Below are 25,574 nucleotides of genomic sequence, written 5' to 3'. Positions count from 1 at the left end.
ATTTCAGCATGTGATCAAGCACCTATTTGACCAGACCTCGCACCTGGAACGCAATGTCGAGATTACCTATTCTCATCAGTACGGTTTCCAAATACCAGCGAAGTTGCAGTCACAAAATTGTCGATTTAATTTGTCTCGCTCAATGGTCACACAGCTGTGCCTTTAGTCAATGTGGAGTCTAAGGTAGCTCTGCCTGTTGTTTTGTAAACCGCCATATGCGCTCCATCTTATCCCTAGGTAGCTCAAGCATTTTACTAAGAAGAGAGAGGATAACCCGCTTGGATTCCCTTGGTCATGTCTCCTATGCGCCATATTCAGTTGAACTAAGTAGCACGACGCTGCACTCTGTGTCGTCATTCCCGGTTGAGGGTGGATTTTCAATGAAGACACGCCACCTTCCTCATATCAATTGTGGAAGCATACTGGTAGGTTAAGAGGGACAAACAATGCGCAAAACACCTCTGTTTCGCTCAGTTGTCCATCCGGGTAATTAGCCGTTGTTAGTTGACGCGGCTTAGGCTAGCGGTGGGCTATTCAAAAAGTCCCAAAGGCCTGACAGCATCATACAATTCTCCCCTCTCTTGGTTGCGATCACAATAGGTTCATTCTCCGCTAAACAAGATCGTGCATATGCATGTCGTCTTTCTATCTAACCGTCGTAGCACTCGGTGTGGCGACTGCATATGTATGTGGTTTGAATAGTTCATGCTAGCTGAGACAGTCTCCACAGCGCTGAGGACTTTATCCCGTGCCAAGCAGGTTGATTCAATCTATTAGGTGTGGAAATCAGCTGGATATCCTAATTAGAATTGTGTTGCATTGACGACTTTGCGAATTTTACGGGTGCGAGTAGAAGGCCGTGCCCTATACCATCTTTGTCCATCGTGTTTGCGACTGTAGCCGATAGTTGAGGTCCCACACTTGAGATTGTTTGGTTCTCCTCTTCTCCTAGTCTTTTCATTCTCTTCTTTGCTCTATAATTTGAAGAACGTGATAGGATCAAAAGCCTGAAAATTGGAGGTTATGGTCACTCACGTCGCAATATTTCTTGGCTCAAGGATTCTGACAAGCGTTTATTTCTCAATTCACTAAGCGATCAAGCGATCCTGGTCATCATTAAGAAAGGAACCGACTTGAAATCAAATTTTGCCGTCCACCAACGCTTGCCTATATTACAGAGTTGCCTGATGTCTTGTGTAGGACCGTACTCTTCTCAGCTTGCTCGTAGTCAAGCATTTGCCTTTAACCCTCTCCTTCTATTGCCGGTGATGGCACCTAGGATGTTTCGCACGTGCACCTGGGCACAGGAGTGATGCTCGGAACCGTCGATGTCATGAGAGTTGTTGCGCCGGGAAGTTCACAGAGCCACCGGGGGGAACCTCCAAGGAACTTTCGGCAGGGACACTACCTATGGTAGTACTGGTGTTGCCTATCAAGGTGGTTGGACTTGCGGCCGTCTCCGAAGGGATTAGAGAAATATTAGTCGTGATAGATGTCGGCCGGATGGTTTCAGGATCTGAGCCTAGCCATGGTGAAGGAACTCTAATGCCATCGGTTTCGGTGCTAGTATAGGAATAAGGGGGCGTTAGTTGAATTTCCGTGGATGAAGTGGGAGATACGGGCCTTTTATGCAGGCGTTTTCCCACTGCCTGCCGAGGCATGGGAGTTTCTGGAGAATGATTCCAGCATCATGGGTTGTCTTCAGGCGAGAGTCCAAAGACGAGCTGTATTCGAAATAATGGCAAAGACTTCGGAAGCGTCCCAGGAGAAAACATGATGACCGTGAATGTTTTTAGTCCACCTGATTTAGCATTTTGTTCTGCTTTATAGTTTGGCATTAGAGACACGCAGCCGGCCGCAGCTTCCAGGGATCATTGGATGGAAGTTCATACGGGTACCCAGCTCACCGTCCTTGCCAAGAATGCTTGTATCTGACATGAATATTTTCTTGAAAAGAAATAGGCCTCGTCCGCGCTACACCACCAATTTTGCCACAGCCTATCAGGTGAATACAGCATGACACGCTCGGAAACACGAAATGAAGAATTACGCTGCGCTTGATCTGAGTGGAGGGCATGAAACATTTCAAGTCCTGTGAGATTTGAAGGTCAGATGCGTCCTCAGATTTATGAGATCTAGTTGATCATTCGATATATTTCTGTTTACTAGTAACTTCGTCAGGCTTCCACAGCACTATTACATCAAACCCGGTAGACATTGGGAGCTCTAGAAAGACGCAGATGTCACTGAAAAAAGAACACGTTTTCGTATCAAGTGAAAGCGAAAGCGACGTCTTACTTGTGTTGAAGTAAGCTGTGAATAGGTGCGTCCTCGGCTTTTGTGTAGGTGTATTGCTCGTTCTTGGTGTCAGATGCTGAAGCTGGAATGCGAGTTTAGTTTTCGTATTGAATACGAAGAAGGACGGGAAGACAGTGCCAAGGCACACCTGGATATGTACCTACGTTGAGAGGACGGATAACGGAACTCTCGGCCGGGAGCTCTTGCTAAACAATGATCCATTTCGATGATTTTATACGTTTCAGGCCGTGCGCGAGGCAGTAATCCTGACGCCAGATGTCAAGTAAAGACACATAGCTGGATCGAGGAAGATGGAAGTTTGGACAGTTCGCCAAGAGCGCATCTTATGGCGAGATGATTGTATCTGGTTCTCTCCGAGGCGTTGCAAGGCTCCATTGCTGGTGCAAATTTGCAAATAAGAAGAGCAGTGTTCCAGCAGTCAATTTCAAGAGACGAGAGATAATGTTTCCGATGATGCTAGGTCCTTTCTCAACTTTTCTGCCAAGATCAATCACTTTAGCTTTGGAAGCGTTGTCCATACTAGTGACGGGCTTTACAACGTAGCATGCAAGGCTTGAGATTTCGCCTGCGGATATATCAATGGCTCTGTATCTGGCACCTTGTTACTGAAGTCTGATCAGCTGGATTCTGCAATAAGCATGGAAGTAAAACTTAACGCTTTGTTTCAGGAGCTCGTGAAGGAACAAAAACCTCAATCCATGAGAACGGAAAGCCTCTGAGGATTAAATACTTCATCTCATGTTATTGAAATTGAAACTAAGTCGCAAAGAAAAAAAATGAAGAGAAAAAAAAAGACGACCGATGATTCCGCTTTGGCGACTCCAATTAAGCGGCTATCATTTCCGCCATAGCACCGGATTAACACCTTAAAGTATAAAGTTTCAACTTCGGTATGGAATTCTAGATGTCTTTCTGATTCTGTGCGATCCACCCCGTTCGCGCCACCAGCCGTTTGTGACTCCTCAGACATGCATGATTCTACTATATGTATATCTTCCCCAAATACTTGTGATTCTGCGCGTTAGTCGTTCGGGCATCTTGCACCAAACATCCTTAGACAAGTAGCGGACAAAGCTGACCAATATGATCATGCTTTTTCTTTTCTACCGAAACCGGATTCAATGATTCTCTACGAGGCTGACATAGTTTCTCGGATCAGAAGTTGATTGTTAAGCAGAGAAATTTACCGAACCACATCGCCTATCCGTAGGGCGTTGGATGACAGGAGATGGCGTAGCTAGTGGAGTCGGAAACATCTAGCTTCGTCTGATGAGATTGAAGTATAAAACAAACGTCAAGGCGCAATAAAACATAGGATTAAAAACGGCGCTGTTCAAACCGATTCATCAATTCTGGTGAAGCCTTAGATCTTGCACTATCTTCAGAATTGTTCGAAATGGCAGCTCCCAATCCCGACGGTCCTGCTCGACTCATAACGCACTTCACGACCCGGTCAGTAGGAACTCGAGCGAGAACCCGATCCGATCTGGTAATCGCAGCTTACTGACATCTTATGGGGGATACCAGAGACCGCGGCAAACAGATAGCAGGTTGGTCTGAGCTGTGGGATTCCGATGAGAGTGATCTTTGGGACAGAGGCAAGCCATCGCCGGCTCTTATCGACCTCATCGAATCCAGGGCTGAGGGAATTCCTCGTGCGACTGGCGGACGGCGTCCGAAAGTGCTGGTGCCCGTGAGTGAATTCCACCTGCTCACTGATTCTCGAAACTCATTGACATGAACAGGGCTGCGGAAAGGGCTACGACGTCGTGATGCTCGCGCTGCACGGCTTTGACGTGTACGGCCTGGAAGTCTCGGAAAAAGGTGCAGAAACTGCGCGCAAATATGCCGAGACAGAGCTTCCAGAACCGACGGAGTACAATTTTGGCACTCCTGACAGTGTCCCCAGCACATGGCCTGGTGATATCAAGATTATATCCGGCGACTTCTTTAAGCGGGACTGGGAAGAACATTGCATGGCCAGCGACGAGGATGCTTTTCGGGGCTTCGACTTGATCTACGACTACACGGTACAGCAAAATCCTTTGATATATTGGCTCAGCTGCATCACTGACATCTGTCTCAGTTTCTCTGTGCCCTACTTCCCGAGATGCGAAAAGATTGGGCGAAACGCATGCACGAACTCTTGTCACCGACTGGCGTTCTCGTGTGCCTCGAGTTTCCGCTCTACAAGGACCTCAATCTCTTAGGACCGCCTTGGGGTCTGAACGGTGTTTACTGGAATTTACTTGCTGAGGGCGGTGATGGAATGATAAAGGAGCCGCTTCTTGAGAATTTGGATCGTAAGGCATCGGCAGGGTCATTCAAAAGGGTGTCATACTTCAAGCCGCCGCGATCTTACAAGAATGGCAAGGGGACGGATATGGTCAGCGTGTGGGCACGAAAGTAAATAGCAAGTTGAAGGTCTAATAACGAACATACACGAAGACCAATTGTTGTGTCGGACTATCAGCCCAGAGAACAGGGGCCGCAAGATTCCACGGAGTAGGTGAGAGAAGATGAACTTCCCAATCACCAACGACGGGCTGCAGCCAGACAGACACTATCGAAGCTTTTCTTGATAAGCCAGTTTTCAACATATGCACGGCCTCACTTATTCCCATTTACCATAGAGGTAGAGGACAATTGATGTAAGAATTATAAGTTATCTCACACAATGTCGTCGTCTGGGCATGAGCTGCTAGCATGTGACATGTACTTTGAACGGAAACGAGGCGGATCCTCGTGTTCACAAACCCCGCATTGTTCTTCGTGAATCTGCTTGCGTCTTGGGCAATTTGGCGCCGTACTTGCAAGGAAAGCCATTTCTTGATGACGTTTGAAGAAGGGCGATTCACGTGTAGTGAAACCTCTGACTCGGGAAATGGCACGTCGCAAGGCGTTGGATGGCATTTTCAGGGCGTTGGACGACACCTCTAGGTGGGGCACTGGAGCTTGGCCCCACAGGACCGCCGGTAACACGGACCGTCATCAATGTAGCATGGCATGCAAGTTGACAACCTAGTTCACTCCAGGATACCTCGTTGTTTTCACAGAATGATCACAGTGTATTTCAAAATTGACTGGCTATGATGACAGAGGGTTTCGTGCCATCCAAGCATCGTCCACAAACTTGGTGAGGTAGTTACGAATGCCGTCCGGCAAGATCAAGACAACTCTGACGTCACTACGATTCATCTCCGGCCTCTGCTGCATCAATTTGATGAGCGCAGCCACAGCTGCGCCAGAAGATCCGCCGCAAAGTAACCCCTCCTCTCTGATGAGTCTCCGGGCATACTCGAACGATTCCTCATCTCCCGTCTTGACCCAAACATCGGCAGCAAATTGGTCGAGCACGTCCGGCACAAAGTCGTACCCAATGCCCTCGACCTTATACTCCGCCTTTGCCGAATTCGAGTCGTCAGGCTGAGCCAGCACAGATCCGATTGGGTCGGCACCAACCATCAGAATATCTCCCTTCAGCTTCCGTAGGCCTCTCGAAAGTCCAGTGACTGTGCCACCAGTTCCTGCACCGGCTATAACAATGTCGAGCTTGCCATCGCATTGGGCCCATAACTCCTGGGCAGTGCCAATCTCATGGGCCAGAGGGTTGTTCGGGTTTCCGTACTGGTTGAGAATATGCGAGTTGGGTGTCTCGCTCTTGAGCTTCCGAGCAACGCTGATAATCGAATGGGGCGAATCGATCGGAACGCCTGCGGGGGTTCGAACAATTGTCGCGCCAAGTGCTTTCAGGATCAAGACCTTCTCCTCAGACATCTTCTCCGATATTGTAATAATACATTTGTATCCCTTGACTGCAGCAATGAGAGCAAGAGCGATACCACTTAGAACGCTATCAGTGTCAAGCAGGCCTCTCGAATGGGATGGAGACTCACGTATTGCCGCTGGTAGCTTCAATTAGAGTATCTCCCGGCTTGATTGTTCCCTGATCTTCCGCCTTTTCAATCATTGCCTTCGCAACCCTGTCTTTCACAGAGCCACCGGCATTCTGATACTCCAACTTGGCGAGAATCTCAGCACGAATGCCTTCAGTCTGGGGTAAGTGCTTCAGCCGAACAAGCGGCGTGTTCCCGATGTGGTGAATGACCGAGTCTGTGATAGGGGGAAGAGGTACGGCGGCCATGGTGATGGTTTGGTTCAAGAGCTCCGAGTTGACCGTTGTGAGTAGTGCGCAAATCTCAAGGAAGACGCATGAATGAGGACCTGCATAAACATGCAGCATCGAAGAAAAGAGGCCCCGATGACAGTCATTCGAGCCGATGAGCGCATTTGTAAGAAGTAGGCCTTGTCAGTAGACCCGAGCCAATGCGTACCCTACCCACTCAAATGGCAGCTCCCGCCGCCCTGTGTCAACGTACGCTTCTCAGTCTGTATACATAGGACAGTCTGCTTCTCAGCCCATGCTATTTCCTTTTGAAACGCTCTCTCGTATCTTAGCATTTCTGCATGTATTTTGTTTTGTTATCGATACTTATTTACCGTAACTTGACTCAAACGCCCAAACAACAATATGACCTCTGAATCTCCCACCAATGGAACTTTTGGCTTTGGTACCGAAGCTGTGCATGCCGGATCACCGCATGATCTGGCAACGGGCGCTCTTTCAGAACCGGCAAGACCCTTAGAAAACTTCCAAGCAAGTCGAATGCTAATAAGCTAGCTCGTCTACTAGATCTATCTATCCACGACCTTTGTCCAGCCGGACGTCGCCCAACCTACCAGCAAATATATCTACTCGCGATCCAACAATCCCAATCGAGAAAGCCTCGAACATGCTTTGGCTAAACTTGAACGTGCCAAGCATGCATTGGCATTTTCGTCGGGACTCGCAGCTACGGCGGCAATCGTCCAGGGCCTAGCATTCAACCGCCACGTCATTTGCAATGCCGACCTGTACGGAGGCACTTACCGCTTCTTAACGAGAGTCGCGAACACGAATTGTGTCACGGTAGACTTCATCCCGTCTCTCGAGAAAGATGTGACCCAATACCTCAAACACAACACCAAATTGATCTGGATCGAGACTCCCAGCAACCCGACTCTTTCTCTGATCGATATTCGGTCAGTCGCGGAGGTGGCTCATGCAAGAGGGATTGTGGTAGTTGTCGACAGCACCTTGCTGTCCCCGTATCTCCAGAACCCGCTGGACCATGGCGCAGATATCGTGCTGCATTCCGTGACTAAGTATATCAACGGGCACAGCGTAAGAATGCCTCCTTCATTGCAAAGACAGCATCGGCATGCCAGATATGTTGTGCATTGCTAACGTTCTGAAGGATGTGTTGATGGGTGCCATTGCGCTAAACTCGGATGATATCAAAGAAAAGCTCAGCTTCATTCTGACATCGGCCGGTAGTGTTCCAAGCCCCTTCGACTGCTGGCTAGCTCATCGTGGCATCAAGACCTTGCATCTCAGAGCCCGTGCTGCGTCAGACAACGCAGCAGCTCTCGCAGCTGTCCTCGAAGACTCCCCCCATGTGTTGTCGGTAAACTACCCAGGCCTCGTCTCGCACCCCCATTACCACATTACGGTCAAGCAACACAGGGGTGGAATGGGAGGTGCCATGATATCCTTCCGGATTCGAGGAGGCGGGGTTTCTGCAGCTCAGTTTTGCAAGCGAACCAAGTATTTCACTCTTGCGGAGAGCTTGGGTGGTGTCGAGAGCCTCTGCGAAATACCTGCGAAAATGACGCATGCTTCTATGCCGCGGGAGGCTAGAGAGGCTGTTGGGGTTTATGATGACTTGATTCGATTGAGTGTCGGTATTGAGGACGTGGAAGACCTCGTTGCAGACCTTCAAGTCGCTCTGGAGGAAGCTGTCCAGGCCGTTGAATCCAACTAAATACATTAGACCGTACAAATATTGACGTGATGTGATTTGAAACGCAACCCAACATCCCAACCTCATTTGGCAATGCACCAGCAACTCCTACTTGGTACCTATTGCCCAACTTACTTCTTATTTAACATTTTCATCTAGTCCCAAGGTAGGCTCCAAAGCTGGCATTCCGAAGAAAGGATCATTCAAGGTGCAGTTGTCCTCAAGTCTAGGCATGTTCGTTGAAGACATGCAGCTCATCTGCCTGAATTCAGCTAGACACTCTGGAGTCTGCCACAACCACGGAACATTCAATCCATTCACAGAGAACTCATCCAGCGAACCGTCATATAAATCCAATGGAACAGCGGCGGAAGTTGAAGTGGCTGCATGCTGCATATTTTCAAAAGTGAACGGCGCCATGATCGTCGAGTCCGTGGAATTGAGTGAGTCGATCGTGAAATCCATTAACTCGTTTCCGGCAGAGAATGTTGGGGCAAACGATCCCGGTTCTGTGTCCGAGGGTAGGCCGTAACCAGCCTTGAACAACTTCAGATAATCTAGATTGTCTGCTGGCGTCTGATGCCAAGGATCGTCCTCGGAGTCTTGTCCAGATTGTTAGATTTCGCTGCCTGGCTTATCTTCAAAATTCGCGAGAGGGAACAATTCTCACATAGGATGATTCGAGCTTCCCTTCGAATCGAGTCGTCTGTCACAGACTCTCCATTTCTCATCGCAGTCTTGACGTAGTCGCCAAGCTTAGCTGTCAAGGACTCGAACTGCGACGGCATGCTTGATCCGATGGCGTCCGCATCGGGTGATCGTGAGGCGCCGCGTGAAGCACTGAAAGGTTCGATGTTGTTGGCCTCGGCACCGATCAGATACGGCGGCATGGCATTTTGAACGAGTAACGCAACGGCTGGCTCGAGACCCCGACAACCTTTCCAGTCCTTCATTAGAGCACCTTCTCGGTAATGGTCGACAATGTGATCGTTGCGAGCAGACCACTCGGTGAAGGTTTCACCACAAAACCCACATCGCGACTTCAGCTTCGTAACCTTAGACTTCCAAGCATTCATGGATGGCAGTATCTCGTTGACTTGATGGGCTAAGCGAAGGTGTTGACGCAGATGGTCTTTGCGATAGAAGACGCGGGCGCTTTGCGGCTTCGCCGCACATTCTTGGTACCTGTGCGTCTGGATATGTTCGTTGGCGGGGTTGAATTCACCGCAGAAGGCACAGAGAGCTTCGTCGCCGTTGGGACCGCAGTACCTCGGCCCGTAGGGTGAACAGGTCCATTTCTCGAGAACGAGGTGAAGGGTGCCTTCGTGTCGTGTCCAGTCATATCTGGATCTGAAAGTGTCGGTGCAGAAAGTGCATTGATAGATGCGATCAGCATCGTCTTTGGCCACGTTCAGTGGATTGCGAAACTTGTGGTTCTTCCGGCGTCGGCGTCGACGAGTGTCCTGGGCTCGGATGTTTAGGAATGAATCAGAGCCATACGAGTGCGCAGACGAATTGCTGGAGTGACTCTGGTCCGAAGACCCTAGCGAGCTTGATGATCCTACTATGGGAATACTCGGGCCATAACTCCAGCTCGCAGGTGCGGTCCAGTCCTGGAAAGAAGTTGAGTTGAAGTCGGGCACATAGCCAGTGCGTGTAATGGCGTCTGCAATGGCATCCAAGGAGACCGGCTCTTCGTCTGGCGGAGAGTGTCTCCAGCGATCTAAGGGGTTCATGTGACCCCATTCTTGACTCTGAGTGCTTGAAGTATTGTCCCCGAAGGACCATATTGCCAGCGATGACTCGTCGTTGGGCATCGGCGAGTCCTGGGAAGATTTGAGCCCACCGCGACGACGGGCATTGACAAACCAATAAGATATCTGCCTGAGGTTTAATCCCGTACGCTCTTTCAATTCCTCTTTCTCTCGGTCCGAGGGATACGGATGAGCCGAATGAGCGGCAAGCCATTCTTTCAAAACCTTGGTCGAACTTCGCGAGTGTCTGCCGCTATTCTTGCCGTGTTTTCCTGCGTCTGTCTTCGCGCCGGGAACTTTGATCGGGACACTTTGAGCATCCATTTCCTGCGTCTGATACAATGCTCGTTGGGTCAATAGATCGTAAAAGTAACTACCCAACCACGTTTAAACGTCGTTGTTGCTGGAACAATCTGCCTCCTCCGATGAAGCATTCTAGGGGGTAGTCATTAGGGAGAAATAGGTTTGTGCCGCCCTGTTCATGCGGGGTTTTACGCCTAGGGAACCCCAATTCCCAGTGACGTAACACGCTATTACATCCGACCATACTCCAATGCTGGGTCTTTCTAGCAACAATAATAACAATAATATTATTCTACGCTATACCGTCCCTATTAAGGGCAAATGGTGCCCTTTATACTATTTATACTAAGTAATTCAAGATTTATAATATTATATTAAGCGAGCCGCACACCTTCTTATTATACTTTAAACTTATTTACTTTTATAACTTTTTTAAAAAAACAATTCTAAACTAATTATATAAAGTTAGTATACTAATTTTTAATATTAAAATCTAAGAAATTTTTTATACTTTTAAAAATAAATAGAATATATTTTAATACTTTATTACTTAAATAACTCTAAATCTTAAATTCTAAATATTAATTTAGAAAATATTCTTAAGTAGAATAACTTCTAAAAGTTAATTTTATAACGCTTGGGTCGACGATATTTATAGAAACTCTACATTGGTGGGTAAAAAGTTTCTGTTAGGCCATTCGAGCTCGTGATTTTCTGAATTATTCCTTCTAGTAGGACCTGGCGTAATTAATAAGATTACCTATTTTGCCCTTCATGCTGTATAACCAATCTCGCTGGGCGGCTTGGAACTATTCTAAGTTGTATAAAAAATGCCACTATGAAATAATCTACTGAATCATTAATTGCGAGCTGGAAAACCCCTAATTTACTCTCGACTCTATATAGAAGCCACATCCTACTTAATATCATATTTGATCATTTTCACCCTGTGATCCCCTTTACAGACCTCCATTCGACACCAAGGGCGCCGACCAAAGTCAAACAAGATAAAGCAACCGAAAGATAGAATGCGTAATTCAAGGCATTGCTGTAAGCCGAGACCACCACTGTGTGTTCCCAAGTACTCAACCCTACAGGAATAATCAGACCGTGACTAGTCAAGTCGTGCACGTCTAGTATTGTCGCAAAGCGAGCGAGATAAGAATGCAGTTTCGATGTGAAGATGGTCTGCGCCCCGGCAACGGCTATAGCTGGACCAATGGCCTGGGCAAGCTGAATGATAGCGAGTGCGATTTGTGAATCCGAGTCAGAAAAAGTTACTTGGACGGCAACTTGAGGACCTTGAAAGCCAATACCGGTCCCGAATCCTAGCAAAGTTTGATAGAACATGTAAGTCCAAGTCTTTGATCCAGCATTCAGAGTAGTCAACAGCACAGTTGCAGGAGGCGTCATGATACTGTTCAAAAGCATGAAAGGGCTATAATATCCGATCAACGTAGTCAGATATCCAGCGAGAGGAACCGAGACTATCAGGCCAGCCGCAGTTGGAAGAACCATTACACCCGACATGGACGCCGAGAGCTCTTTTATAGTCTGGAAGTATGTGGGCATCTAGGAACAAGTTAGCTCAGTCGTGGGCGCGTCTCGCTGGATTCTCATACATAGAATTCGATGACACTCAATGAGCCGTTGTTACAAGAACTGAATAAAAAGCCAAACAGAACATTCCGAGTTTGCAAGATGCGTAACGGAACAGTTGCCTCTTCGCCTAGACGGCTTTGATGCCAAACGAAGACGGCGAATAAGGCAGCGAAAATGCACAACGGCAGTATGACTCGCCAATCCGACCAAGCATACTTGTTGCCTCCCCATTGTAGGGCTAAGAGTAGCAATGTGAGAGCCGGCACGAATATGGCTGTTCCCAGCCCGTCTAGCTTGCGCAAGACCGACCACGGTGTCTCATCTCCCATAGGCTTCCCAGCGTTCAAATCAAGGGAGAAAAGAACAATACACAATACCACGACGATTATGGGTAGCTGGATAAAAAAACACCATCGCCAGTTCAATCGGTCAGTTAAGAGACCACCAAAGAGAGGAGCCGTGAGAGACGCCACAGCCTCCGTCGCGGCGCCGATTCCGGCGTACTTTGATCGCTTTCGCAACGGCGAGATATGAATAACCATTCTAATGCTCAAGTCAGCAAATATATTCATAGCTGGAGAGAGACATGGGTGGAACGCACGCGAATGCCCCCGAAATGATGGCAGCGGTAGCGAAGCCGGTAATGGCTCGGCCCAAGATAAACACAGACGACATAGGTGCAAGAGCGCAGAGTAAGGTGCCCACAGCAAACGTAACCAGGCTGGAGAGGATGAGAAATTTTGCTGGAAGCATGGTGTAGAGCTTTCCAAACATGAGTTGGAATGAGCCTGACATTAGCCGACTATTGACGTGTAAGTCAGCAACAGCACATGGAGAAGTTTGGCTTCAAGATTTCCTACTAGATAGAATTATACCATGCAATATCATTGACAGTTCCAAAGTAGCGAGTCATGGCCGGGATGGCAGTTGCGATGATGTTGCTATCCTAGATGAATCCGCGTCAGGGCGACCTGTAAGAAAATTTGCGTCTACGTTCAACTTACCAGGCCTACAAGTGTAAAACATAGGCATACGGCGACCATAATGGCTGCAAACCTGAGACCCGACGGATAAACCTTTTGCTGAATTTCTATTTCCTCCAGGTCTAGCGTAGCAACAGCGTCTAGAGAAGCGGGAGGCTGCGACTCCATCTCGTGTACTGCCAAGGACTAGCCTTTGATCGAGAGATCTATTGCAGCTGATAGTATTGTCGGATAGTGCTGACTAGCGAATCTTGTGATATCAAATGTTTCAATCGCCTGGAGTTTTCCTGATCGAAAGCATCATATATTTAGCTACAATGGTAAGCCAGTGGCGCAGGTATTGATAGACCGACAGTGGGTTGGCCACGTCACTAGGTATGAAGTGTCATTTAGCGCCCTGTCAACCTGAAAGCTTTTGTCTAGTAGGGCGTTGAATGGCATGTTGGTCCCACACTTTACAATGATAAGTACATACATTGAAGACTGAGAACTTAAAAACTCGATTTCTCCCGCCTAATACCACCTGCTGTCCTTACTTATCCGCTTTCATCATTGATCGCATGCCTCGAGTCATCGTTTGACCGTTTTCAGATACTTCTTGTCTTGGGGTTTGAGTCTCTGGGGTCCTACCCATCATGTCTGCCAAAATCACGACCCCTTTTGGCCAAGCAGTCCCACCAGCACCTCGTCATGCAGTCACTGTGCACATGGGGCCGGAATGGGAGAATGCTGTGCAGTTCGGAGCTGATTCAGCGTCGGTCATTGCCAAGTTCAAGAATACCTACCCTCGCACAAGACCACACCGAGATATTGCCCAAGTAAGACCAACAGAACAACATCGCTAACCTTCGGAAAACTTGGCTAACAGTCCATGATCCGTCCAGCTTTCGGCAGCCGTACTCGATATTATACAGTCTACGGACAGCGCCTGTCTCCTCTTTCCCTCCGTACAATCCGCGAGGCAATGTGTCGAATATGCCACATCGAACAAACGCGACGATGGAATCGACAAGAAGCCGCTTGGACCCGAAGAGCTCGCGATCCGTGCCTTTGTCGCCAAAGATCCCTTCATAGCTGTCATTTTCCCGTCAGGAAAGTACCGTACTGTTGCTGGGTTCTGGAGCACTGTTGGCGTCGGCATTACCTCTCGGTTTGCCGAGGCCAATCTGTCTCATCTGGATAGGCTTAGAGAGATCTCCTTGGAAGAAGCCGAAACTGGAAGGGCCATCTTTGTCAGTACAGCTCACGAGGCTCTGCGACAAAGAATCTTATCCCTCCTCAAACGAGCGCCGTTACACCCCGACCTACCTCTGCCTGTTACCGCCAACGACATTTACCTATACCAGTCAGGCATGGCCTCCATCTACAAACCACACTCGTACATGCTCGATTATTACAAAGGTGCATCTGTTCTCTTTGGCATGGCTTTCATGGATACACTTGTCACACTTGAGCAGTTTGGCTCTGAAAGCAAGTTCTTTGGCTCGGCTTCGGACGAGGATGTCGTCCAACTAGAGGCGTACCTTCGAGATAGTCGGGACAAGGGCCGGAAGGTGCAGGCCATTTGGGTGGAGTTCCCAGCCAACCCATTGCTCCAATGTCCGGATATCGCCGAACTTCGCAGACTAGCGACAGAGTACGATGTCGTCCTCGGGATTGATGACACTATTGGAAGTTGGGCCAATATTGACATGACCGCAATGGCCGATATCCTTGTGACTTCTATCACTAAGTCCTTTAATGGGTACGCCGACGCAATTGGAGGAACGGCTATTCTCAACCCAGGATCCCCAAAATATAAGGAGCTCAAACCGCTTTTCGACGCTCATTATGTGCCAGAGGTTCACACCGACGATGCAGAGACTATTGAGAAAAACAGTCTTGATTATCTTCAGCGCTCGGCAAAATTGAATACTAATGCTAGTGCTGTGGTAAATTATCTACATTCTAGAGCCCAAGACCCGAACAGTGCCGTCAGTCGGGTTTACTACCCTTCCGTCAACCCTCCCGCAGACAACTACAGACGCTTCATGCGCCCTGAAACGCCCGATTTCACTCCTGGATACGGTTGTGTCTTCAGTGTTGAGCTTAGCGACTTGAATACGGCAAAGGTCTTCTACGATAACCTCAACGTACACAAGAGTGTACATCTCGGCGCTCCCTTTACCTTGGCATTTGCCTATACGTTATGTGCTTACCAGAAGAGAGTAGACTGGGCTGCTCAATTCGGGCTGAAGCCAACGCAGATTAGGATATCAGTGGGACTGGAGGATACAGACACACTGGTTGAGGATTTTCGAGTAGCAATTGAGGCAGCTGATGAAGCGAAAAATACCGCTTCATAGTAAAGATACGGGTCATCTTTGCTCTCTGGGTCTAACTGGCAATCATCGGGCGGCATTCTGGTTCATATTAAGTCGCTGTGCGGTCCGATGATATTGAATGTTATCATTGTGCCTAATCATCTTGATTCCCGACGGTGTTAGGTAGTAAGTGCATTTGAGCGCTTCGGTGGACTACTAGTCAACAACCTTACATTAGTCCTGTCTTCGCTGAAGAGACGGGCTACTCGTTCTATGATAGAGTGTCCATTATGATTAACTAAAAGACTATGAGTTGGTCTTGTGCGATGAGAGTTTAATTCTGGAGCTAGATGATGGTCCTACAGCATGCTGCATGCTGTTCTTGGGTTATGAAATAAATTATTGTTACGAGATAAGCTATCCATCACTGTACTCCGGAAGACCTCGTGTGTCCCACGATTGTGTATGGTGCGGCCCATTTGTACAGGAGGTGTTATTGCCATCGTCATACATCCCAACGTTACCCCGTGGGACTTGAATGTATTGAACACATCTCTATAGGCAATCCTCAGAGAAACGTCTGCTTTAAAACTGACGCTTATAATCTTGAGTTTAAGCTTGAAGCGATAGGTTCTTGAGATCAAGCAACTCTGAAAGGTAGGCAAAAGCTCTCTTCGCTTCAATAATACCTCAAAAGGGACGTGTAGTGTTATATAGTAAGTTTTCTGCGGCGTGTACGGGTTATACTCAATTTTCTTATGCCTACTGTGACTATTAGGACTACTGCCTCTAAGGCAAGGTTTATAATCCTAATAAAGAGGTAGCACACTCGATTTAATCGCTACTATACTAGGAGCGTTAATATCCTATAGCGGTTTAGAGATTAGAAGTCTTGTTCTTGGCCTAGAATAACTCTATATTTACGATTCTAGCTTAGTAGAAAGTTTAGTAATCTTAGGTAATATTATAAAGTTCTTATATACTCTTAGTATATACGATTCTTAGGATTTTAATTAGTTCTAATCGAAGCGCAGGTTTTTATTAGTTATATATTAAGGCTATACGGACCTTTTTTATTTAGAAAAAAATATAATATTAAAAAACTAGTTGTTATATAAAAAAACTAATTAACGCTCTTTATAAATTCGAATTAAATAATTTCTATTTTCTAAAATCGGTATATTATACTTTAACTACTTTTTTATTATAAAAACCGCTTTTTATAATTTCGATATTATTTTTTTAAAAAAAGTTTAGTATATTTTTTATTACTCTTTTTTAATATTAATTAAGTACCAAAGGGTTAGGCTTAAAAAGAAATTTTAGAATTTATAAATCTCAAATACCTACTACCTTAGCCAGCTTTTTACTCACTATTAACAAATCAAAAAACAATTTAAAATTTACAAACCCTAAATAACTACTACCTCTACTAACCTTTTACTCACTAATAGCAAATAAAAAAATTTAAATATCAAATACTCAAGCCAGCCTTTCACTCGCTATTAGTAAATAAAAAAATTTAAATATCAAATACTTAAGCCAGCCTTTTACTCACCATTAATAAATAAAAAAATTTAAATATTAAATACTTAAGCCAGCCTTTTACTCACTAATAGTAAATAAAAAAATTTAAATATTAAATACTCGAGCTAACTTTTTACTCACTAATAGTAAATAAAAGAATTTAAATATTAAATACTTAAACTAGCCTTTCACTTACTATTAGCAAATAAAAGAATTTAAATATTAAATACTCGAGCTAACCTTTTACTTACTAATAGTAAATAAAAAAATTTAAATATTAAATACTCGAGCTAACCTTTTACTCGCTATTAGTAAATAAAAAAATTTAAATATTAAATACTCGAGCTAGCTTTTTACTCGCTAATAGTAAATAAAAAAACTTAAATATTAAATACTCGAGCTAACCTTTCACTCGCTAATAGCAAATAAAAAAATTTAAATATTAAATACTTAAGCTAACCTTTTACTCGCTATTAGTAAATAAAAAAATTTAAATATTAAATACTCGAGCTAGCTTTTTACTTACTATTAATAAATAAAAAAATTTAAATATTAAATACTCGAGCTAACTTTTTACTTACTAATAGTAAGTAAAAGAATTTAAATATTAAATACTCGAGCTAGCTTTTTACTCGCTAATAGTAAATAAAAGAATTTAAATATTAAATACTTAAACTAGCCTTTTACTTACTATTAGTAAATAAAAAAATTTAAATATTAAATACTTAAACTAACCTTTTATTTATTAATAATAAATAAAAAAATTTAAATATTAAATACTTAGTTAATTTTAATTATATTTCTTATTTTAATCCCCTTAATAAATAAAAGTAATAGTAAATTTATTATTTTTTATTTCGACTTTCCTTTTTAAATTTATTATAAAGCCTTCGTTAGTTTAGGATTCTTTTTTATTAAAATCCTATTTATTATACTCGCTTTTATTATATTATATAGGTCCTATATAAATAGTACTCTTTTTATTAATAAACTATAAATTAACTCTATTTTCTTTTTTTTTAATAAATTAAGACCTTCTCGTTCTTTCTTAGCCTTTAGTTATTTATATTATAAGTTAATATTCTTTAATAAAAATATTAAAATACTTAATCCTAATATATTTATTAAAATCCCTAGTATAATAAACTAATAAATCGTATTTAAAAATCCTCGCTCTTTTTCTAAGCCTAGCTCTTTTATAAAATAGCTCGCTAAGTAGCTATTAATACCCTTTCTTTAATTAATTATAAAACTATTTTTTTATAAAAAGCCTTATAATTATAATACCTCGGGCCCGTTTTATAAATAAAAATCCTTTAAATTAACCTATAATTTTTAAAACTTATATTATTATATATATATTTAAATTTATATAAAAACTATTCTTATTTTAATAAATATATTTATAATACTCCCCTACTACTTAACTAAAAAAGCTAATTTTAAATACTTTAATTTAATAAGTATATTTATAAATCCTTTAACTTTTAGGACTACGTTATTTATTAAAAAAAAAGACTATTTTATACTTAGTTAATAAATAATATAAATAATCTTTAAAAGTTTTTCTAAATATCTAATAAAAAAAAAGTTCGCTAATATAATAATAATTATCCTCTTATAATTTAAAGTTCCTCTTTCCTAGCTCCCTCTTTATATTTTAAAATACTATTTAGGACTTTAATATTTTTTTTAATATATCCTTTTTTTTAATCTTTTTTTTTAATATTTTAAATATTTTAAATACTCGTATAATTATCTTAGCTATATTAAGTATATTAAGTAATATAGCTACTTATTTATAAATATCTCTTCTTTTTTTTTTTTATAAAATAATTATAAATATTTTTTATACCTCCTTTCTAATCTTATTATTCTTAGTTATTTTATTAATAAATATATTTTCTCTTTTTTATTTTATAATAACTACGGGTTTAGGAAATTTCGTACTTTTACTATCGTTAGAGCTATTATCTAGTTACGTTTTTAAAGTTTTCTTTTTATACCGTTCGATTATTTTTTTAACTTAGTTTTCTATTCTTAAATATTAAGCTCGCTTTTATATTAAAAGTTAAAAATACTTATAAATAACGCCTTAATTATAGCCTAAATTATTTAAAACTACTACTAGCTTCGTAATATAAAATACGTACTTATTCGTTTTATTATATTAGTCTAGATCCTCTCTAAACTTAGAAATTAGTTTCTAAAACCGGTTACTATTTTATAATAGTTTTAAAAATATTGATTTTAATTATAAACGTATTAATAAGCTAGACGATATTACGCTTAAATCTCTATTATTTTATAGTATTAAATATCTCTATTTTATAGAGTTATTTAGCAATTTCCTAAAAATAATTTTATTTAAATATACTATTTTTTACTTTAAAAGCCTTATTATAAAGCTAAAAATATATAAAAACGTAAATAAAAAAATAAAAAAAAAAAGAGTAAAATAGAGGGTAAAAGAGAGGAGGGGGAGTACTAAACTCCCTATTTATTATTAACTTATTCGCAATATTTTTATTTTATTACTTATATTCCTTATTAATTTCGATATTACTATAATACTAACCCTTATAAAAATATTATTAAGCTTATTTTTTATATTATTTTAAAATAAAAACCGCTATATAGCCTATTTAAAATTTATAAAAATCTAATTATAATAATATTTGCTTTTATAAATCTTAAACGGGTACTTCTCCCTTGCTTAAATATACTTTCCTTATACTTACTTTTTTTAATAATAATAAAATAATATAAGCCTATAAGGGGGTCCTAGGTAATTTTAAATATATATACGTACTTAGCTTAGATATTTAAAAATACGGGTTTATAATTAAGTATAAATAAAAAGTATTTAACTTAGAATAGTTAAAATATACTAAGAATAGCCCTTATATTCTAAATAAAAATATATTAATTTCTTATATAACTAGTCTTAATAAGTAAAATAATACGTTATTATTAATAGTTAAGGTATTTAATAAAATAGTTATTAACTAACTTAGAAATAATAACCTATACCTATACGATCCTAGCTACTTATAAAGGCTAAATTATCTATTCTAAGTTTTAAAATTAGTTTTAAAACTTAAAATAAGATTATAAGAGAAGTAAGTACGCTAATATACTATAACTTAATAATTTTAATAAGCCTTATTAAAAATATTTTAAAAAAAAGAGCTTATATTATAAAAAATCGGAGAATTATAAAAGCCTAATAATACTTTAATTAAAATAAGTAAATTTAGGTTATAAATAGTCCTTTATATTTTTTATTCCTTATATTTTTATTAATCCCTAGTTAATAACTACTTTAATCCCGTTACTAAGATTACCTAACTTCCCTCTTAGTTAAGCTATATATATAATATATAGCGTATTTTTATTATATCTAGCCCCGTAAATAATATAAACTAGGGCCTAGTCTAAAGCCGGGCTACTACTTTATAAAAAAGCCTCTTCCTAAGCTTTATTATAATTAACGTTATTTTTATATTTTTTTATAATTTTTAAAATACTAACTCCGCCCTTAATAATAATAAGACTTATAATAATAACTCTTATAAAAGCTTTTATAAAAAAGTTAACCCCTAGGACCTCTATAAAAAAGAGGTCGACCTTTAAAACTAAGAACCGGTCTCCCTAACGTATTTTATATAATTAAAAATCATAAATAATAATACTAATAATAACGACGTACTCTTTATTATTATATTTTTAATTATTTATACCCCTAATTTATAAAACTTACTTAACTATATTAATAAGGATCTAATTATTAACTAAATAAAAAATAAGAACTTTACTCCGTAATCTAAACTTATTTAAAAAATTATTATTATTACTTACCTTAGCCTCGTTTTATTTTATACTTATTATATATTATAAAATAAACTATAACCTCGTTACTAAACGTTATTTTTAAATACCCTGAGTAATACTAGCTCTTATAGTTTTATAAAACTTATAAAATATATAATAAAAAACGTTTTTTAAAAAAAAGAGGTTAAGGGTATTAAATTAAATCGCTAAGAACCGCTATCTTATTTTTAATAATAGTTCTTTAATTAGAATATACTCCTTAATAAAAATATACTTAAAACTATTACTTATAAAATACTTTATAAAAGCTTATTTTTAGAACTTAATATATCTCTAAATATTAACTATAATGCTAATACCTAAATCTATTATATTAAGTTTAACGTTAATAGCTTTTTAAATATTATCTAAAATATTTAAGTATTTAAAGATTTTATTAAATATATACTAATCTGCTAGCTTATAAAAAAGCTCTATAAAAACGTATATATTATATATCTTATTAATAACCTAATTATAAATAAGCTTAAAAACGTATAGCTCTACTAGATCCTATATACTTACTTTAAGTCTATCTAAAAATAAATAATATATATTTTCTTTTTTAGTATTTATTATTATATAAAATTACGACTTAATAATTAAAATAATATAACGTAACTTATAAAGAACAAATATTATATATTTTATAATAAGATTATAATACTAAGTATAATAATAATATTCCCTAAATCGATAATAAGCTATATTATATTATTTTATTAAAATATTTATAATAAAGCTAGCTTTTTTTAGAATACATTAACGCATAGCGGTTTTTTTTTTTATAGCTTTTTTTTTTTATTTTCTTTTTTTCCTTAGGTATATATAGCCTTAGGTAAGCGTAAACGTTATATTTTATTAAAATACGTACTTAGGGGTTTTTAAGTTCTCTTTTTTTATTTATTAAGGCGTGGGTATACGGGGGTGCGCGGGCGCGGGCGTAGTAATAATACGATTTTTTATAATTATAAAAAATTATAAATAGTAAGTAGGATTTATAATTATAAAAAATCTATGGCGCGCGCATAACTACCGAACCCCCTTAGAATTTATAATTATAAAAAATTAATTATAAGTAACTATATAGCTCGCTATTAAGATTTATAGTTATAAAAAATTAATAATAAGTAACTACTTAGTATATAGCCTACTATTAAGATTTATAGCTATAAAAAATTAATAATAAGTAACTATACGGCCCGCTATTAAGATTTATAGTTATAAAAAATTAGTAATAAATAACTATATAGCTTATTATTAAAATTTATAATTATAAAAAATTAATAATAAGCGATTAGTAAGCGTATAGCTCTCCTATCTTAAGATTTATAATTATAAAAAATTAATAATAAGCGACTACTTAACGTACGGACCGTTATTAAGATTTATAGCTATAAAAAATTAATAATAAGTAATTACTTAGCGTACGGCCCGCTATTGAGATTTACGGCTATAAAAAATTAATTACGAGTAATTAGTAAGTATATAGCTCGTTTTTAAAATTTATAATTATAAAAAGTTAGAGGCTCGCGAGCTTATTTTTAATAAGATTTATAGCTATAAAAAATTAATAATAAGTAGCTATATAGCTCTCTTATTTTAAGATTTATTACTATAGAAATTTAGAAGCATAAGAGCTACCTTTCTTAAGATTTATAACTATAAAAAATTTATAATAAGCGGCTATTTAGCTCTTTTATTTAAAGATTTATAGCTATAAAAATTTAGAAACGTAAGAGCTACCTTTTTTAAAATTTATAATTATAAAAAGTTAGAGGCGTAAGAGCTACTTTTTTTTAAAATTTATAATTATAAAAAGTTCCCTATCCTAATTTATAGTTATAAAAAGTTAAAGTAAGTAATATATAAATACTTTTCTTTAAGATTTATAGTTTTAAAAATTAGAAGTATATAAATATACATAATAAATACTTATATTAATTTAATTTTAATTATATATATAGATACTTTACGACTTATACTTATTAAAAAAATTTAAATACTTTCTATTATTTAGGATTTTTACTATTCTTTTTTAAAATATAATTAACTTATAATACTTAGCTAAGTTACTTATTATAAGATCTTATAAACGAATTTTTTTTACTTACGTAAGCTAATATTAATTAAACCTTCCTTATTTTTACTTATTTAAAAAAGTACGAACTTAGCTTTTAGTATCGTATATTATTTAATATTTCTAGTTAGGTACGTTACTACCTACCCTACTCGCCTTATTAATCTTTTCTTACTTATATATACCCTTTTTTTTATAATTACTTATATATTTCCCCTTTTCTTTTCTAACCTCTACTTTTTCTTTATTTTTAACTAGCCTATTTTTTTTTTTTTTTTATAGCAAATATTTATATATACCCATATCCGATCTATTTTTTATTACGACTATTTTATAATTATAACTATTTTATAATTACGACTATTTTATAATTATAATTCCTTAGTTATTATATATATCGTATTACGCTTATATTCTTAACTCCTCTTAACTATTATACTTAGTATATAATCGATTTACCTATTCCCTAGTTACTACTTCGATATAATATCGTAAGCGACCTATACCTTTTTATACTTTATACCCGTACCTCGTACTTACTTAAACTACTTAAACTTATAATATTAAATTTATACTTATAAAAAGAGGGCATTACGCTTTACCCGTCCCATCCCATCCCCATACCTACCCCCATAATATAATAAGTACCGTTATTACCCCTAGATAAAAAATATATATAATAAATACTAATCCTAATCTATACTTTAGGCTAAGTCTACTTATTATTATAATATTAACGGACTAGTATTTATTATTCTAATACTTAGTATCGTCTTTTATTAAAAATATAAATACTATATCCCGCCTTAACTACGAGTAAGCCTAGCTTATTTATTAAAATACTTTTCTAAGCTTTTTTAAAACGATAGTAATATTATTAATAATATTATTCGCTAAGCTTTTGAGCTTATCCTAACTAACGCCCGTAATTAGTCCCTCGCCTATTCTAAATAAGTTAATTTATAACCCGATCCCCCCGACTACTTCCCTTACCTCCCTTTCCTCCCGCTATTCTATAACGGTCTCGGCTACTAGGCCTGCTTATACGTAACGAGAGTTCGGAATATATACTTACCTAGGAGGGGGGGGGTGTATAGTAGAGGTAGAAGATTATATATTACCTAAGTATAGTGTACCCCGCTACTCGAATATTAGTAATATACCCTAGTTATATTAAATATATAATCGATTAAGTAGAAATATTTAATTATATATATCGCTATAATATAATATACGCACTAACGCTATAGGGTTAAAATAAACTTTATAATAGGGTAACTTAGCGTATTTTTATATTAACTAAGCTCTTTTTATTAACTATAAGTAGTAATATAGTTAATTAATATTATTAGTTAATAAGTTATTAAGTATATTAGAACCTCGTTATTACTTATAAAATTTAAAGCTATTTATAAATTATATAACTAAAATTTTATATTAAAAATTTCTTATTACTGATCTTATGCTAGTGAAATTTGTATATATACTTAGTAATTAAAGGTTTTATTATACTATAGTAACTATTTTCTAATCTTATATTACCTTATAAGTAGTAATACTTATTTTATTAAGATATACTAATCTATGTATATATCCTAACTATATATTATCCTGAGGTTATTTTTTTAGTATACCTCTACTATATTAGAAGCTTTGCTATGGCGTATACTTAATTAAAATAATAGCTTTATAATTACGTTATTAATACCTAATATGAAGTTATGGGGCCTATTACCTTAGGATTTATAAAATTTTATAAACTATTAGAACTACTATTACCTATAGTATATATTATAATATTAGTTAGAAATTTTATTATAATTATTTTTTTAACGTATATTTTCTACTTACTTTTATATACGTTAAATTATATATAAATATCCCTCTAATATTATAAAAGAGTTACTTTTTATTTACTTAGTTATACCCTTCGCGCTTAATAATAATTAGTAACTATACGTAGTAAATATTTTTAGCTTTAATAAGTTACGCTTTACGCTCCTTTTAGAATATAGCCTCTACCTCTACCTCTACCTCTTCTAACTAATACTACTTTTCCTTAAGAATTGTACGTATAAGATCGATTTTATAAATATTTATTTTATATTCGGAATATTTAAAATTATTACCTTAGCTTAACGTACTAGTATAGTCCTATTAGTTACTAATCTCAGTAGTTTTAATAGTTTTACCTATAGGTATAGATTATATAATAATAAGCCGGTAGGTAGCTTTAGCATAGGGACCGACACTTTTAATACTAATTCCCTATAGCGCTATTTCCTATAATAGAATCTTACTATTGGTAGGTAAGGAGGGTAGTATAATTATAATATTTATATTTACTTTTATACTTTAGTTAGAATAAAAGACGGAGTTTAGAAAATAGTAGACTTATTTAGACAGAAGCTACTAGGTCGTCTTATCCTTATTATCTATTATATTAATAATAAATAGAGTTTAATATTACGTTAAAAAAAGGTAACCTTAGTATTAGTTCGTATAAACGGGCTATATTAATACGAGGACTATTTTACTAATTAACCTAGGTACCTTAGTAACCCTCTATATATTATATTTTATTATTACGGACGCTCTTAATTTTTATTATTGCAGATACGTATTTTAGATTTTTATTACTATATTAATTAGTAGTAGTGCGCTCTTATATAATAACGTGTTATTAACTAATTATGAAGCACTTTTACTTACCTTACTTTAGGTATTAACCCGGTATATATTTTATATTATAATCGATTTATAATTTTATTTCCGTAAGCCTATTTTACTTTATACGATACTAAATAGATAGGTAGTATAGTAGCTAGATATTAAGTAGGGGTTTAAAGTAATCTCTATCTTTTTACTTCTACCCTTAGAAAGAATAAAAAGGTAGTAAATATCAGAAGTACTTTATTTTACTTAATATATTACTAAGCTTATTTATATATATACTATATACTTAGAGAACTTCTTTATAATATAAA

General features: G+C 38.0%; 6 protein-coding genes across 6 annotated transcripts; 3 read left to right on the top strand and 3 right to left on the bottom strand.

Moving 5' to 3' along the window:
* Window positions 1-3,715: 3,715 nt before the first annotated feature.
* Window positions 3,716-4,729, top strand: CCOS01_16137 (thiopurine S-methyltransferase family protein; the record flags this gene model as incomplete). The annotated part of the gene is made up of 4 exons (XM_060464274.1): window positions 3,716-3,771; window positions 3,847-4,012; window positions 4,065-4,349; window positions 4,406-4,729. The coding sequence occupies 4 exons, from the start codon at window positions 3,716-3,718 to the stop codon at window positions 4,727-4,729; spliced, it is 831 nt and encodes a 276-aa protein (XP_060305038.1).
* A 677-nt stretch (window positions 4,730-5,406) lies between these two features.
* CCOS01_16136 (cystathionine beta-synthase) lies at window positions 5,407-6,463 on the bottom strand (the record flags this gene model as incomplete). The annotated part of the gene is made up of 2 exons (XM_060464273.1): window positions 5,407-6,163; window positions 6,216-6,463. 2 exons carry the CDS (start codon window positions 6,461-6,463, stop codon window positions 5,407-5,409), a joined length of 1,005 nt encoding a protein of 334 aa, XP_060305037.1.
* A 387-nt stretch (window positions 6,464-6,850) lies between these two features.
* CCOS01_16135 (cysteine-16) lies at window positions 6,851-8,183 on the top strand (the record flags this gene model as incomplete). Its single annotated transcript, XM_060464272.1, has 3 exons — window positions 6,851-6,901; window positions 7,013-7,543; window positions 7,617-8,183. 3 exons carry the CDS (start codon window positions 6,851-6,853, stop codon window positions 8,181-8,183), a joined length of 1,149 nt encoding a protein of 382 aa, XP_060305036.1.
* A 117-nt stretch (window positions 8,184-8,300) lies between these two features.
* Window positions 8,301-10,240, bottom strand: CCOS01_16134 (uncharacterized protein; the record flags this gene model as incomplete). The annotated part of the gene is made up of 2 exons (XM_060464271.1): window positions 8,301-8,764; window positions 8,833-10,240. 2 exons carry the CDS (start codon window positions 10,238-10,240, stop codon window positions 8,301-8,303), a joined length of 1,872 nt encoding a protein of 623 aa, XP_060305035.1.
* Window positions 10,241-11,161: 921 nt separating this feature from the next.
* On the bottom strand, window positions 11,162-12,972 carry CCOS01_16133 (uncharacterized protein; the record flags this gene model as incomplete). Its single annotated transcript, XM_060464270.1, has 5 exons — window positions 11,162-11,791; window positions 11,842-12,364; window positions 12,423-12,623; window positions 12,682-12,767; window positions 12,826-12,972. 5 exons carry the CDS (start codon window positions 12,970-12,972, stop codon window positions 11,162-11,164), a joined length of 1,587 nt encoding a protein of 528 aa, XP_060305034.1.
* A 467-nt stretch (window positions 12,973-13,439) lies between these two features.
* Window positions 13,440-15,149, top strand: CCOS01_16132 (cystathionine gamma-synthase; the record flags this gene model as incomplete). The annotated part of the gene is made up of 2 exons (XM_060464269.1): window positions 13,440-13,622; window positions 13,689-15,149. The coding sequence occupies 2 exons, from the start codon at window positions 13,440-13,442 to the stop codon at window positions 15,147-15,149; spliced, it is 1,644 nt and encodes a 547-aa protein (XP_060305033.1).
* Between the last annotated feature and the right edge of the window lie 10,425 nt (window positions 15,150-25,574).

This window comes from Colletotrichum costaricense, assembly GCF_030867565.1.
Source record: "Colletotrichum costaricense strain IMI 309622 chromosome Unknown Scaffold_28.1, whole genome shotgun sequence".
NCBI lineage: Eukaryota > Fungi > Ascomycota > Sordariomycetes > Glomerellales > Glomerellaceae > Colletotrichum > Colletotrichum costaricense.
The sequence above is the reverse complement of the archived record's forward strand: the minus strand, read 5'-3'. Positions and strand labels throughout refer to the sequence as shown.